Source organism: Drosophila santomea, chromosome 2R (genome assembly GCF_016746245.2).
Source record: "Drosophila santomea strain STO CAGO 1482 chromosome 2R, Prin_Dsan_1.1, whole genome shotgun sequence".
Lineage (NCBI taxonomy): Eukaryota > Metazoa > Arthropoda > Insecta > Diptera > Drosophilidae > Drosophila > Drosophila santomea.
Window position 1 is genome coordinate 18,053,240 of NC_053017.2, and position 12,787 is coordinate 18,066,026.

A 12,787-nucleotide genomic window follows, 5' to 3' on the forward strand; every position below is an offset into this window, starting at 1 on the left:
TCACGCACACAGAGAGTGTTGTAGTTGCAGCTGCAACTGCGACATCAGCAACATGCAACAACAACCTTGGCAATGTCAACAGCACGGCATCCTGGCGGAAGCAAGTGACCGCCGCCAGGGGTCGCCTGTGTGCTGCTGAATTAAACCCTGCAAAAAATGTTTGCCCCATGTGGTGAAGGAACCACTGGAGAATGGATCCAATAAATACAGCTGAGTTCTAAAAAACACAACCACTAGGAGCAAGGAATTTCCCGAAAATGGTTTGAATTCAGATTTTTTTTTTAGATATTTACCAACTATTAAAGTGTGTCTATAAGTTATTAAAACTATTGTGATAAAAAGAAGTGATAAATTGGAATTATTGATACTTGTTCCATTCAAAAACCCATGCTGCAGTCTCAAAAGCACAATTTCCCAGTTAAATTGATGCTAAAAGCATTCTATAATGGATTTAATTATGGGAAACCGACTCTGCAATAATTCATTTGGTAAGTGCTTCGTCATCGGGCTGCAAAAAGGCATGCAAACCGCGAAATTTCATTGCAGACATGAGAAGGCAGTGCAATTTAATAATTTTCCAGAGCAGCTTAGAGTTCAGAGTGCTATGTATACGTACATAAATAAAGTTTTTCCTCTTAGTTTGACAAACCAGAAACATGGCGACGCATTTTACGGCAACGAAATTTTCAGCACGCTAAAAAGTTTGCCGCTAATTCCTTGGGCAAACTTTAACACAAATATGTTTAGATGGGCAATCCTGTGGCACCTTGCTAAATTGAAAACGCATTAGCAGCTTTATTTCCACGAGAGATACACAATGTTTCGAGTTTCAGTTTAATTTTTATTCAAAAATCACATTTGTTGTTTTTTATATATATAGATACATATATATAATATTTCTGCTGCAATGTTTGCCAATAATGTATGGTTTAGGCTTACTGCGTTTTCGCTTCCATGGGTTTATTTATGTAATTTACATTTGTTCATGTGAGTGTTGTTGTGTGGTGTGTTGTTGCTTTGGGTGTGGGTGTATGTTATGTCTTAAGCTTTAACAATCATTACTAGGCAATAGTATTAAGCACATTCACTATATAGATTGGTTTACATTTAATGGCTGTTCAACACGGATTTCTTATGGTTTCTGTACAAATTGAAATTATTATTTATCTTGGACAAACAAATGGGCAGGGAATAAAAAAATATTTTTTTACGAATGGTTTGCGTTTACATTACTTTTCCTGCATCATGCCAATCACCACGTATTTGCCAATGAAAACGAACAGGAACAAAAATATAATTTCATTTGCCAAGAGACAGTCCTGTTTGCAATGATTTCAACTGAATTAATGGGCATTTTGCATTAAGCTGATGGGCCAGATGTGTGAATAAATTTCAGAGTATCTATCTTAAGCTCAGATATGTTTTTCACGAAGCATTGCCATTACACAGATATTACTAGTTTGAGCTCTACAAAATGATATTTCGGTAGATATAGTTTGGTACAATGCAGTAAGAATTGTAAATGATAGAGTTTCGTATCGTTGCATTTTCCAAAAACATTTTCTTCACATTTTATTGTCGTTTTTGTCAAGCCTTTCTATGCAAATCGTCTTAATGTTGGCAACTGATAAGCAGTTGGGTTTTTGTATGTAGTTGGGATGATGAATATATAGATTTCTATAATATTTCTAACATGTAGTTTTCATCTAGTTAGCCCAATTTAACAGAATTCACATCTTTAAAATTCAATTAACTTTACAATGTTTTAGTTTCTCCCATTTTGTGTTCTGCCATTTATGCAAAGCACGAAACAGCATTTGATGGAATGTATTTTATTTTATTGAACATCCGCATCCCATCGAAATACAAATAGGGGAATGAATATTCTCCTTGTAATTTTTTACACATGGCTTGCCCAGTTAAATGTGGCAAAATAATTGATTATGCACAATTATCCCTATAACGCAAATGAAATAAATGAAAAAATGTTCGGAAAAGGGTGAATGGCGGGAGAGGGAAATTGGAGGAAAGGGTTAAAGGTTGTTTTATTTAAATGAGAGCACATGCATTTTTCAATAGTATCACAACATCCATATTCGTAGTTCACCTTTTCTCATTTTATTAAGATTGGTTGGGTTTTCCGGTTATCCGGTTTTTCTTTTTCATTACTGGGCTGCTTCATGTTAATGTTAATGCAATAAATTTAATTACCATTTCGCTGGATGCAATAACTATTTTATTTTAATTAATAAATGGCATTTTACGTGTTTGTGTTTGGCCTTATTTCTCCGTATTTGTTTTCATTTCGTATTTGTGTGGGCGGGGCGGGATCAAGGAGCCTTTTCAATATTTTTGGTCAAGTTGTTTTGTATTGTTTGTTGGATTTTGGTTTTGGTTTGCTTTTGTCTTGGATTAGATCTTTCACTATGTATAGTTTGTATTTAAATCTGTATAAAAAGTGCAATTGTCTGTTCTTGTGTCTTTGTTTACCTGGTTTTTGTCGTGTCAAATACAAATTCTCAAATACAAGTATATACGAGTTATAATACAAAAATCCTTTACACGCAGATACAAAAAATAAAACGCACTGTACAAAATTTGATCTGAATCTGATTCGGTTTCAACTTTCCAGTTGCCTATATGTATACGTATGTAGATGTCGCAGTGTATGTATGTATGAGTGTTTTATATATGTATGTGTGTGTGTGGGTGTGTTTTGTGCATATCCTTCGCCTTGGGCCACACACATTCCGAATATGCATATCCATATCCATATAACTGGCATTTTTGATTATTATTATTCGTAGTCAACGGCAAAAATGTTTGTTTGAAATGTTTGATTTATGTGCATGCTGATAGGGAACATTTCATTGCATTTGTCGTCTCTGTCCGTCCTTTCGATTCCGTCTGCTCGCTGGCACAGTCGAGTTTTGACATTCGCCCAGCTCCGATTTCGATTCCAATTCATATTCGTATGTATTCATATTGCCGATAAGCATATTCGACTGATAAATGCTAAACAATTTCGCCGTTTGGCAGTCAAGAGTTTCCAGTTTCGAGTTTCGAGAGTCTGGGCATAAATCGATTGCCCGCTAAGTATGCAGTATAGTTCCTAAGAACCACTTCTCTGGCCAGGATAAACATAAATAGCAGTCCAATAATTCAGTCAACCCATCAGAATGTGTTTTCAGTTATCTTTGGATACATGCGGCAAATAAAGCCAGATTATTAATGGCTTGGCTGTACAAATATTTTTAAGAAGTAAGAATGGTTGCGCAAATATTGAAATGCTTTTAGTTAATCCAAACTCATTTGATATGTTGAAGCTTAGTTATTGCTTTCAGCTCTTATTGCCCTTCGCACTTGGAAATTGACAATGCGAAAAAGTAAATACAAAATAAAATGAAATTATAAAAGCAAAGAGATGGAATTCATCTGCAATCGTGTATATTTGTTGTAAAAAATATTTATAGAAATATACTTTAGTTCTAGTATATGTTTAGAATTGTGGTTGCTTAAACTTAAAACGCTCCTCTCAAGAGAAGCCGCTTCTTTTGATATGCGCGTGTGGTTAAAAGATGATTGCATATAGATAATTGATTTACGTACTTCAGTAAATGGCCACGTTAAGAATTAAAAACTGAGGTGTCCAAATAAAAAATTGCACATAACAAATTGAAAATGGAAAGCTACTTAAAACATAAACTTAGCATTAGTTAATTGCTACTCCTCTGCGGATTTGTGCACTTATTGCTGAATGGCCTGAAAGGAGTTCGTTTTGCTTTTCAGTGTCGATTGCTGCTGCTGTTCCATAATGGCCACGGATTATCTGAAGATACAGTCGATTGGTTTCATATACGGAATTCGAGGAGCCTCAAGTTGGAATTTAAAACTGAAAATGAGACGACTGTGCCTTGCGCATACACGTTCACATTGATAAATCACTAACTATACACGGAGAGTTACAACAAGGACATACAAACATTTACACATACAAAACTCAACTCACACAGTACAAAAATCGGCTACTTATGTTCCTAGACATATATCAATTTACATATGTATGTATGCATATAGAAAATTTGCTAAGCGCAGCTAATTTGTAATTAGCAAAAAAGATGGCAAAATCGTTTGCTTCGCTTGCAGTTAACTAGGCTAATTCACATAATCGTATTTAAAGTCTATATATATACACATTGCATATATAATTGCAAAGGATGCCGTATGCTTACACCGATGTACACATACATACATACATTTACAAGCGCCCTTTGGCTCCTAACTAAGTTCCATCTTTTCGCTACTAATAATAATTAACATAGTCCTTGCATCGCTTGGCCAGCGTCAAAAAACAGCATTTCCTCTAAACTTATGTGTGTGTGTGTGTATGGGTATTGGTGTAGCTGTGGGTGTGGCTGTGTGGTGTATATGTATTCAGTACTCTTAACGCTTGTAGCTGTTGCCAGGATGCACATATCGCTAGCTGCCGACCAACTCGATCTGGCGGTATTTCTTGCGCAAATTGGAAACTGGATCACGATACAGCATGGGATCCATGCGCAAATTGGAACGTATCAGCGGCATATAGCTGCAAAGATACAAATGAAATAGGAACTTGCTTTAAGTGCGTTTTGGAAATTGATATAGATAATGCGATAGATAATGAGATAGATAATGAAATAGATAATGAGATAGATAATGAGATAGAAGTTCCTTGTAGCTTTGCATGGAGTTCAACTTACCCAAACACGGCCGCAAAGGTATTCAAGCAACTCTGGCGCTGGATGAAGTGGTCGGGATCGTTCCAGGGCGAACGACCCGTCTCCCGATCCTTGTAGCCCTTGCGCTGCGTCACCTTGATGGGCGGCTTCCTGGTCACGTGCGAGACCAGCAGGTTCATTAGGATGTCCTCGCAGTTGGAGGACTGCTGTACAGTCTTAAGTAGCAGCAACGACAGCCAATTGGTGTACAAGTAGTTGTAGTAGCGGTGGTAGAAGGCCGCCCCAGTTAGCACAATCGAATAGTAGTTCGTCCACTTGGACGTGTAACCCCAGGCGTTCTGCAATAATAGCAATAAGTAATTAAAAATAAGTAAAATACACCCTCTTTCTCCAACCAAATTCACCTTGGAATCATCCCAGAAGTGAGCTCTTGCCGGATAGCCAACGATGCGCTCGGGAAAATCCCGCCACACCGTGTAGGCAAAGTCCAGTTCATCCGTATTGAGTATGGCATCTTCATCCAGGGAGAGAACGGCATCCGTCTGAATCTCGTCGTAGGGCAGGAATCGTTGTGATATGCTCGGTCGTCCCTCAGTCGTCTGGCTTGTGGGTGCAGCACCCTGACTCCTCGTGCTGCCCCCCAGGGAAATCACATGCAAGGGTATGTGGCTGGTGGGGGGCCAGCGTTTCTTCAACGGCAGTGGCCGATCGGCTGCCCAAAGGACAAGGATCTAGAGGGCAAAGTGTGTATTCCATTAATCTATCCCATGCGACTGCACTGTATTTACATACCCGCTCCACGAACTGGCTCTTCGTGATGGTCCTGACTAGCTTGTAGAGCGCTGCATTCGGTCCCAGGGCGGCGCCAATCTGCACGTAGATAACCGCCGTGTAGTTGTGACGCGGCTCCGCACCCATCGAGTTCAGCAGAAACGGCATGTACCTGAAGTTGGGGGGTGTGTGTGTGTGTGTGTGTGGTGGTTATAATCGATTGAGCTACAAGGTTGCATAACAAGACATATGGGTGGGACCAACCTTGAGCTGTCGGCGAAGGTGGGCAGCGTGAGCAGGGCGCCCGGCGAGCTGTTCCACACCAGGCTGCTCCGCACCGGATAATCCGGCAAGCGTTCGCGTATGATCTGCAAGATACGGAAGGGCGGTGAGTGGCTGAGTTAACGCTTGTTTAATGGCTTGTCGATACGCTCAAGTGGTGATTGCCAATTGATTGCCTAATGAGCAGCAGAGGAGCGAGGCCGTTTATGCTGATCTGAATTTCGAGTGCAGCTCAAGGAGCGGGCCAAATGGCGTTTTGAATAGTCCTCCCAGTGGTCTATCCCCTGCCCTGGTGTTCCGATCCGGTTTTGCTCGTCCTCTGCTGACTGTGATAACTCAATGGGCCTGAGTTGTTGCCTAATTTTCCGCTTGGCGCAGATGCTACCCGTTTCCCCAAACAGTCACTTGCCCCCATTTAGATTTACAACGCGGGTAGGAAAAAGAGTGCTGAAAGTGAAATCCTTGAACTGCAGCCATCTGGTTGAGCCTAGGAGTTATTGCATCAAGAGGCAATGGCCATACAAATCAATACATTACCTTGGCCATTTTATGTGAATTTACATTGCAGCACTGATACCTCTCTACCATTATTTACAATAGAACTTACTATGAAACTATTCACTCTGATCGTTAACTATTAATGCGAGCTTAGCTGTGGATTTATCCAAGCATATATGAATGTCGAGGGGCGTTACCGCAGTTTCCGCTGCGCAGCGGAAGTCACACAGTAACCACTGTGGGCGGAAGTGCCCCTCCATCTCCCTCGCACTCGATGTGTTTTGCCTAACAGGGAGGGAAGATACGGGAGGGGTGAAGAGGCGGTTGGCTTTGCGTGCCATTAACGCGGCGTTAATTTGTCGCTCAAAGTGTGAGCGTGCCTTAAAGTATGCCATGCCAAATTAGTTAGACATCCCAGCCAGCCGCAGTTAGCTCGCCAAGTCCCTCCAGCATTTTGCATTTTGCATATAGCATTTGGCACTGTTTTGGCTCCCAGTTTGCGTTTCAGTTCGGGTTGAATGCAATTATAATTGCAAAGCCTGACCCCAACTAAGAGCTTTGTGCTGGGTCGCTGTTCGAGTTGAGTTATGCAAGTACAGGTGCAGCCACGTGCACCTGACAGAAAACAGAAGACGGTGCGTTATGCAAGTGCCACCCACTATCCACTATATACCACCCACTAACCCCCCATCTAACAGCCACCATTTACCACCCACTTCAGTTCATTCGTGTTATTTCTGTCTGGCACGCTCCGCTTTTGTGCGTGTGGTTAGTGGAATTTGAATTTGCATGGACGATCATCTCCCGGCGGAATCCCATTGCTATTCAGGCTAAAAGACATAATGAGACGTTTGGGAGCGGTACCTACAATTAGACGCAATTACGGCTGATAGATCGACAGTTGGCAATGCTTTGAGTGTGCAGAGGACATACCCTGTACTTTGAAAAGCTGAGCGACCATATTAGGTTATTAGAGACAGCTCAGTTAGGAGAAAATGTATACTTTATAACATGCAGTTTGAAATATGTTATTTTGATTAATTTTTGCCTAGTTTTGTGAATTTAAAGTTGTATATATTGGCAAAGAGATTTAAGAAGAAAATTGGTTAAAAACTGGACCAACATTTCTCTAATGCCTTTTAAGAAAAGGGTATTTTGGCACGAAAATATGCCAGTACCATCATTCAGGAATAATTTTCAGGAAGCTCACGAAGCTCACTCTGCAGTTTTCGAAACTATCAATATTCATAAGCTTAAGCTAAAGCCAGGTCATCCTAACTTCGTTGGGGATTTAGAATATTTCGTTTTTTGCCATTTTCTGTTTACATCCATCATGGCTTCATGGTGATGCCCCGCTCGTTAAGCGCCACACGGCAGGTGCAGGAGCAAACTAACCAAACTAGGATTACGCTGCAGCGCTGTTGGCTGCATGTCCTGCCGATCCCTGGTCCCGAATCCTTGTCTGGCTGCCAACGCGTCTCAAGTGCCTGCTTTATATTTTGTAATTATAATTCCTTCTTTGGCTCCTCCCCTCGTTGCATAATCAACGCTCAGCGCGGCAAGCGTGTTTATTTTACCCCTTTCTTTTGGCCCGCTGTGTGTGCGTGATTATCTGTGTGTAGTAGTATGTGTGTGTGTGTATGGGTTTTTGTTGTGCGACATAATTAAGTCAATCTCATGCTGTTGACGCTGCCAGCATAATTGAGAGCGAGAGGCAGCCAACAGACAAAGATGGCCTATGCCTGCGATTCAATTATGCACATTGCACACTGCAAACTGCACACTGCGTATATGTTTGGGCCTGGCCCCGACAGCCGGTTCAGCCCCTCCCCCCCCTCCCCCATTCACCCACATTTTAATTGGCCAACAAACTGCGTTTAATTGGCTTAGATCCATGCCCCACAGCCAGCATTTTTAAGTTGCCTGCAGCAGCATAAAGCTACAGTTGAAATTGGGTGAAGCTAAATAGCCATACGAGTTGGAATTAAAACACAAGTGAAATATAACCACATATTAGTTTAAAAAATATATAAAGCTTTAACCATTTTCAGGTGGTTTTGGCAAAGTTCACATAAGCATTGTCTGCTTTGTGGGTTAAGGAGGTCCCATGTCCCAGGTCCCACTGTAATTGTATTTGCTTGGCTACACATGTCCGGGGAATCTCTTATTCGGTTGCCGGGTTTCTTTTCCATCATCCGTGGCTGCCAGGCCACATTTGGATGTCAGCCAGGAGACTTATCGCAGCATAAGGACCAGGAGCAGCAGCAACAATCGCAGCTGCCACTACTTAAGGAGCATATAGTAAGTGAGGCGGACGGAAAAGGAAGGCAGCCAGAACTTCATTTCCGTATCGCATCAGCATCGAATGCAAGTGCATAGTTGTGTGCGTTTGCGATGATTAAGTGGATCGAGTGACTAGAGGTAACTGCAAGCAGCTGGAGGCCCAGGACCCAATAGAGTGGATAATGTAGGCAAATAAAACAGGTGGATGCCTACCGGGCCTGCTGGTATTTGGCTTAAGACCAGATTTAAAGGGTTCACCAGCCATCGAAAACGAAGCAAAACATGTAAATTTGTCTTGATATGGGTGGAATTCCATTAACAGCATGCCCAACAACTTTACTCGGTGCACTTTACTTGCACATATTTTATGCAATGTGCAGTTTACATGTCTGCCGAAATTTGCTTCAATTAATTGCGAGAATTTCCTTTGGTCTCCCGAAGTCAAAGCTTCATTTTGCTGCCGTATTTTGTTATTTTGTTTTGGCCCTCTTTTAAGATATTTTTAATTGAAGCTTTTGGCAAAGGGTTACTTTAGCACTTTGCAGGAGATTAATGAATGTTTGTGCTTAAAATGAAAAATGCAGCCTTTAAACAGAACGGTTTACTTTTTGTATAGACAGATTTTAATTGAAGACATTGAAAGGATAGATGCTTGGTGCCAAAGGAGATTAAAGCCGAAAATAATTGAAACATATTGTTAAGTTTTATAATATTAGATTTACAGGCAGTTCAGTGAACCTATTTACTTGTACCTAAGATATCTACACAGGTTATTTTGATAATCAGATTTGGGAGACACACTGCTGCAGCTTACATAGAAGCATATATGTTTACAAATTGAATTCTGTAAGGTGATGCCATTGCAAAAGTTTTCGTTTCCTGTTCTTCGGCGCAATAAGAAAACGTCGGTTTCGTTTTCTGCATACTATTTTTCTTAGCATACTTCTTGGGGCCTCTCAACTTGCTGCATCTGTGTATGTTGTGTGTGTGTGGAGTGTGAGTGTGTGTGTGTAGGTGGGCGTGGCAAGCGGGTTAAAAGTTCCAAGCTGTGCAAAGGCAGCTGCATACATAAAATGTAGTTCTCTGTTGGACAGGCTAAAAGTTGCACTCACTGACACCCAAAACACTCAACATCCAAAATAAAAAACACCAAAAAAGAAATGAGAAAAAGGCGAACTCCTTCGAAGACAAATACTAAATTAACTTATGCAAGTAGCTAAAAGAGACATGAACACAGAGATAAAAATGGGAAAAAAACGTTAGAAATGGTATGTAAATACTTGACATCTTGACATACTTGACTTTCGTTGATTAAAAATTAACAAACGTCAGAAAGTGCGAAATTAAGCAAACAAAACACGAAAGACGTACAACATTCCATAAATAACTCCAAATCTCAACTGAATTATGGACCAGGCGAAAAACGTACAAAACTTTATGAAAATCTGAAAACAAGAATAGTTCCCTTAACACGTAAAAATATTTAAAAATTTAAACACGCCTGCTGATACGCAAACAATTTTACCCTTTTGCGGTTTTTGGCTTATGACAATTGAACAAAAACAGCAACAAATCGCTAAACCAATTTCGAACCGAATTCATTTTATACATATTACTTTTTGTGTTTTTTTAGTCATATATTTTATATGCGGCGTTTGGACGTGTTTTTGCACAGAAATTTATCGATCTAAACTTGTTGACCAACGTTAATTAAGTGCGATTCCAGGAGCGTAGTGGGTTTGGTTTTTGGCAGGGGGCTTATGCGATGATGTGTAAATGCGCGGGTTGCACAATACTTTGGCTTTGTTTTTGGATTAGGGAAAATTCAAATAAATGATTTTGTGTTGGGGATGGGGAGAAAGCTCCTAAATATGCAAGTGTAACCAATGAAAAATTCAGGGATTTTAAAATTTATTTATTTTAGTTGTTCTGTGCTGTGCAAATGGAAATACCTTGGGAATTTTGGTTCTAAGCACTTTTTTATTTTTATAAAAGAAATGATTAAAATCGTTTAAAAGTCAAAATGTTATTCCTAATATTATTCCTAAGCTCTAATCTGCGATTAAATTCGCAATGATTCCTTAAAATCCTCTTCAGCTTAATCGGCAGCAGTTTGGCTCTTGGCGTTCATTCATCTTATAACGTCATTTGCCATGACTTCAAACTTTAAGTTGACGATGATGTCATTATTGTTGGCAAACTTCGGAGCTGTCGCTACAACGCAAATGAAAATATAAAAAAAACAACAAATGCCGAAGTTATGAAGCTGCTTTGACAAATTCGAAAAACAAGCAAAACGAAAAAAGCCAAAAAAAAATATTCAGTAAAGACAAACAAGTTTCGACGGCGGCCAAAACGAGAAGCAAACTTTAATTTTGTTTGATTTGAGTTTATTCAGTATCTTTGTGTTTTCTTTATTCAACGATAGGCGCAGCAGGCCAATATAGACAAGCAAATGTAACAGAAAGCAAATAAATGCCAAATAAATATTTGTTCGCAGGAGTTTGCACAAATTAAAAGCCCTGCGGACTACTTGTTTGTTTATTTGTCATTTCTTTATTTTGGGTTAATCGATACTTGTTGTTGTGTCAAATAGCGTGCCAGAATATTTCTCATTTCAGTTGAGATGATAAGAACCTTAAATAAAAGTGTAAAAGAGGCTTCTTGCGCTTAAGAACTCACATTCCTATACAAATGCAGACATTTTTACCATTTGAATAAATGAATTAAACTGCCACTGACTGCCATACACACCCATTGCAATGGGCAAATCACCCTTCTGCCATAATTTTTATCAATTTGCAATCTTAATCCCGAGCTATTCATCAAGCTAAAAAAAAACTCAGCTAGAACACTTTTAAGACAACAAAAAACCGGAATAAGCATAAGAACAAAGCCAAACAAAGTCCAAATGAGACAACAAACACAAACATTTAACATCTGCTTAGGCTTTAATACGCGTTTTTTTCCACACACACAATTGGGCTCATTAATTAATTTTAATTAGCTAACGCTCAGAGCATACAAACGGATCATAAGTATAATTATAATTTCGAAAAGGGAAGTGTCGAGTTTGGGCAAGAAAATAATTCCAACGCTCGTTCATGATTAAAAATAATTCGGTGACGTCACACAGAAACGGCTACGTTTTGGAGGTCAGTGCTATATACTCGATTCACTTTTTTTCTCCGTCTTTACTTTTTTCCTTCTTCGCTTGGCTGCTTCTGCTCGGGTGGTGGTGACGTCACGGGCGTCGTTAACATTGCATGAGAAGTTCACATATTTTCTCACAGCGTGCTAGCTAGAGCTAGAGAATTCAAAGCTCTCCTGTTCTCTCATTCTCATTGCGATTCTCAGGGACAAAATAAAACACTGTTTGCCGGCTATTTTTGCATTTGCAAATAGAAGTTGGCAAAAAAAGAAAAATCCTCTCCCACTTTTTAAGAGCTTATTTGTTATTATGACTACAAAAGCGGTTCAGTAAACCTAATGTCAATAAATACTTCATTTATGACAAGTTGACACTGCGCCAAGCCGTTTTGCACCATCAACAGGGAATGGTATGTAGTGGTGCTACTAACAGCCGTATTTCATAATTTTGGACAAGTCACTGGGCCATAATTGACCCGCTGCTGATCGATAAGCTCGAGTGACACATTGTGCATACGAACTGTGGGCCAAATGGCACGGAATTGATGATATGTGGGCGGGCTTTCATTGTGGTCGACGATTTTCATGTGTCGCAATCCCTTTCAAGGGCCATTCATTTATGCGGCCAGCCAAAGTGGAACAAATCATAATGAAAATGTGCGGCGAACGAGCGGAAAAATGTAATGATGCCGAAGGGAAATTGCGTTAGGCAATCTTTAATAATCATAATAATCAATCTTTGCAATATTCTCTAAAAGTTTAACACCTTCTTTAATCTCACATAGAAACTCACTCCATTTATTTTTGTATTACCATTTCTAATTTTGTATCACTTGCCGTTCATTAACCTTGGGCAACTCAATGAAGATCTTGTTGAAGATTGGAATGCATCGCTGGGATTCCGCCAAAAGGTACAGTGCAGCCTCATTCAATGGAACAAAAAAGGTTAAATGCTAGAACTTAACATAAACATGTGTTTCTTAAACATATCGTAAAATATATATTAAGACACTTTATTGAAGATTTTCTAGGATTTTCTAGGGAAATGAAACCAAATCTGAAGAAATTGTTTTTGGGACCAG

At 39.8% G+C, this 12,787-nt stretch overlaps 1 protein-coding gene across 2 annotated transcripts in view; it reads right to left on the bottom strand.

Moving 5' to 3' along the window:
- Positions 1–1,211: 1,211 nt before the first annotated feature.
- LOC120446043 (exostosin-1) overlaps positions 1,212–12,787 on the bottom strand; it is a 60,969-nt gene continuing 49,393 nt past the window's right edge. Inside the window, exons 6-11 of one of the 2 annotated variants that reach the window (XR_005615805.1) lie at positions 5,757–5,860; positions 5,514–5,664; positions 5,126–5,452; positions 4,743–5,059; positions 4,257–4,588; positions 1,212–3,892 (exon numbers count right to left, since the gene is read on the bottom strand). Coding sequence is in view for 1 of the 2 variants with exons in the window: in XM_039626816.1 (XP_039482750.1) it covers positions 4,480–4,588; positions 4,743–5,059; positions 5,126–5,452; positions 5,514–5,664; positions 5,757–5,860 (1,008 nt within the window). In the remaining variant the exon portion in view is untranslated. Of the gene's footprint in view, positions 4,589–4,742; positions 5,060–5,125; positions 5,453–5,513; positions 5,665–5,756; positions 5,861–12,787 lie in introns of both variants that reach the window. The other variant, XM_039626816.1, reaches the window with a different exon arrangement.